Source organism: Larimichthys crocea, unplaced genomic scaffold (assembly GCF_000972845.2).
Source record: "Larimichthys crocea isolate SSNF unplaced genomic scaffold, L_crocea_2.0 scaffold57142, whole genome shotgun sequence".
NCBI lineage: Eukaryota > Metazoa > Chordata > Actinopteri > Sciaenidae > Larimichthys > Larimichthys crocea.
Genome location: NW_020857468.1, coordinates 733 through 4,359, shown reverse-complemented (window position 1 = coordinate 4,359; position 3,627 = coordinate 733). Strand labels below are relative to the sequence as shown.

Genomic DNA, 3,627 nt, shown 5'->3' with positions numbered 1-3,627 from the left:
AGTCACAGTAGTAGTAGCAGTAGTAGTACCATAGGCCTCAGTCACAGTAGTAGTAGTAGTAGCAGTAGTACCGTAGGCCTCAGTGACAGTAGTAGCAGTAGCAGTAGTAGTACCGTAGGCCTCAGTGACAGTAGTAGCAGTAATAGTACCATAGACCTCAGTCACAGTAGTAGCAGTAGTAGTACTGTAGGCCTCAGTGACAGTAGTAGCAGTAGTACTGTAGGCCTCAGTGACAGTAGTAGCAGTAGTACCGTAGGCCTCAGTGACAGTAGTAGCAGTAGTAGCAGTAGCACCGTAGGCCTCAGTGACAGTAGTAGCAGTACTACCGTAGGCCTCGGTCACAGTAGTAGTAGTAGTAGTAGCAGTAGTACCGTAGGCCTCAGTGACAGTAGTAGCAGTAGTAGCAGTAGTACCGTAGGCCTCAGTGACAGTAGTAGTAGTAGTAGCAGTAGTACCGTAGGCCTCAGTGACAGTAGTAGCAGTAGTAGCAGTAGTACCGTAGGCCTCAGTCACAGTAGTAGTAGTAGTAGCAGTAGTACCGTAGGCCTCAGTGACAGTAGTAGCAGTAGTAGCAGTAGTACCGTAGGCCTCAGTCACAGTAGTAGTAGTAGCAGTAGTACCGTAGGCCTCAGTGACAGTAGTAGCAGTAGTACCGTAGGCCTCAGTGACAGTAGTAGTAGTAGTAGTACCGTAGGCCTCAGTGACAGTAGTAGCAGTAGTAGCAGTAGTACCGTAGGCCTCAGTCACAGTAGTAGTAGCAGTAGTACTGTAGGCCTCAGTGACAGTAGTAGCAGTAGTAGCAGTAGTACCGTAGGCCTCAGTCACAGTAGTAGTAGTAGTACCGTAGGCCTCAGTGACAGTAGTAGTAGTAGTAGTACCGTAGGCCTCAGTCACAGTAGTAGTAGTAGCAGTAGTACCGTAGGCCTCAGTGACAGTAGTAGCAGTAGTAGCAGTAGTACCGTAGGCCTCAGTCACAGTAGTAGTAGTAGCAGTAGTACCGTAGGCCTCGGTGGTGATGCGGCGCTGGGCGTACGTGGCCAGTCCCTCGCTCAGCCACATCTCCTCCCAGGTGGCATTGGTGACGGCGTTGCCAAACCAGCCGTGGGCGATCTCGTGGATGACGTCGATCAGCAGGAACTCACTGCTCTCCAAGATGGAGGCGATGATGAAGGTGAGGCAGGGGTTCTCCATGGCAACGATGGGGAAGGAGGGGGGCAGGAAGACGATGTCACACCTGAGGGTCGGCGTGGTGGTTATGACTCGCTCATTATGTTACCTGATGGTTTTTTAATGGTTACACTGGAACTCACCTGCCCCACAGGTACGGTCCAAACAGCTCCTCAGCCACGCCCAGCCAGCGCTCCACGCTGCCCCCTAGCTTCTTCACCGCACAGGACAACAGACAAGGTTCCGCCCACACACGACTCCTGGACAGAAGAAGAAGTCAGACTCAAGAGGGGTCCGGAGAACCAAGAAGAACCAGAACAAAAACCAGGACAGGATCCTGACCGCGGGCCGACGTCCACGTGCTGCAGATCTCCAGCCACCAACGCCACCAGGTAGGATGGGACAGGAAACTCCATGGAGAACTGGAAGACCCGGTCCTGTTTAGAGTATGAGCTCCGAGACGCACTCATCAGAACCGTGACACCATCCGGAACCTGCAGGAGAAGAAGACGTGACGTTTAAGGTTTCTCTCTGCCGTGGGTCAGAGCTCAGAGGTCAGTGGTCAGGACTCACCCTGATGGTCGCCGTGTACGTGCTCTTGACAGCCGGCGTGTCGAAGCACGGAAAGAAGGAGCGGTTACAGACGGAGTGACCCTGAGTGAAGACGAGAGGACGGGACTGACCACAGGTGAGCTCAGAGTCCAACCACCAGATCTACGAGAGCAGGAAGTCATCATAACCATCATCATCATCATCATCATCAGCTGGGCTCACAGCGTTCTGTCTGCTTACCGCCGGGCCGTCCGTCGTGGTGTACCGGACCGTGATCTGGATCAGTCGCCCAGGTTTGACGGCGGCTGTCGGCAGGCTGATGTTCAGCGAGGAGCCGTAGTCCGTGAACAGGTCGACCCGGTACGTGAGTGAGACTGGCTCCTCCTGTCCGGACCCGGGAACCTTACAGTCTATGGAGTGGATCAGGAGAGAGGGGTGGGAGTCCAGAACCAGCGTGTGGACCCCTGGCTGGACTGGGATCAGGTCCAGGACCAGCCAGCCGCTCATCTCCTTCACGGCGAAATTCAGCCGCAGGTCCAGGTGGAAGTGACGCAGCTGGAAGAAGCGGAAATTTGACGCCGATGCCACGTCCACCAGGGGGCACCGCGGAGACCCGGGACCCGGGCTTGCCGAGGGCCGGCCTAAATCCCCGACACACCGGGCCCCCGACGCCGGCAGGGACTTACGGCAGCAGCACAGAGAGGTGGGAGTCTGGTGGAGCTCCGCCATCACGAGCTGTACCTGGACCCAGCTAGACTTGGACCCACCTAGACCTGGACCAACTGCATCAACCAAAACCACAGAACCAGAACCAGGACCAGTTGTCAGAGACCAGGACTGACTACATTAAAAACACGGTTAAACCAGACCGTCACCCCTCGATGTGAGCCGGGCCAGAACACATCAAGAACCAGAACCAAAGGCAAAGGACCAAACCAGGACTGGACTTAGTCCAGGTCTTAATCTGGACTAAAGCTTAGCCCACATGCAGAACCTTGTTTAAAAAATGAGCAGATCTAGTCCCCCTATAAGGACACTTGTGATCCGGATCTGAGCTCTGACCCGGTCTACCTGCCTCTGGACCGAGCACCTGTGAACCGGGTCTAACACAGGACTGATGTTAGCCCAGACTTAGTCCACATTTAGACCCGGTTTTAGAGTTTAACCCGCTTTGTAAACACACAACAAACTACACTCAAACACTCACTAGCTGTATCCGAACCTTTGCAGCCCGGCTCGGTCCATTTAAACTCACTTTAACTGCAGTTGGACCGGGTTGGACCGGGTTAGCCGAGGCTAGCAGCTTTAGCTTCCCTTTAACAGGCTAATTAGCACGCAGAGTCAGTCTATGTGAAATCCATCAGGACCGGACCTCCAGAACCAGGACCGACTCCGGCTCTGCAGCGAACTCAGCCCGGCTCTCTGCGCCCTGTCCCGGGTTCTGAACGCAGCTCGTCCCGGTGACTGTTAGCTCGTGGAGCTCCGTGTGATGGAGGCGAAGAGAGCGGAGCTCCGAGGAGGAGCAGCCCGAGGACACACGGAGGAGCACTGGGAGGACACGGAGGACACGGAGGAGGAGCACCGGGAGGACACGGAGGACACACGGAGGAGCACCGGGAGGACACGGAGGAGGCGCCGCTCCTCCGGACAAAACAGGAAGTAACAACAGCGGGAAAACTTTGTGCAGCCCGGAGGGGGGCGCTGCGGAGCCGGGAACAGCCGGAAACAGCCGGAAACAGCCGGAAACAGCCGAAACCTTTTGGACCAGTGTTTTCGGTTGGTTAGATATAATAATATATATATAATATATATATATATATATATATAATATAATATATAATATAATTATATAATTTCATTTATATATATTTCATTTAAATATATATATAATATATATATATAATATAA

General features: G+C 53.6%; 1 protein-coding gene across 1 annotated transcript; it reads right to left on the bottom strand.

The window, feature by feature from the left end:
• Positions 1-29: 29 nt before the first annotated feature.
• LOC113745264 (aminopeptidase RNPEPL1-like) lies at positions 30-3,411 on the bottom strand (the record flags this gene model as incomplete). The annotated part of the gene is made up of 5 exons (XM_027276787.1): positions 1,960-3,411; positions 1,741-1,881; positions 1,510-1,661; positions 1,311-1,427; positions 30-1,234 (listed from the first exon to the last, which is right to left on the bottom strand). Coding segments are annotated over exons 1-5 (2,104 nt in total), but the record flags the coding sequence as incomplete, so codon positions are not given.
• Between the last annotated feature and the right edge of the window lie 216 nt (positions 3,412-3,627).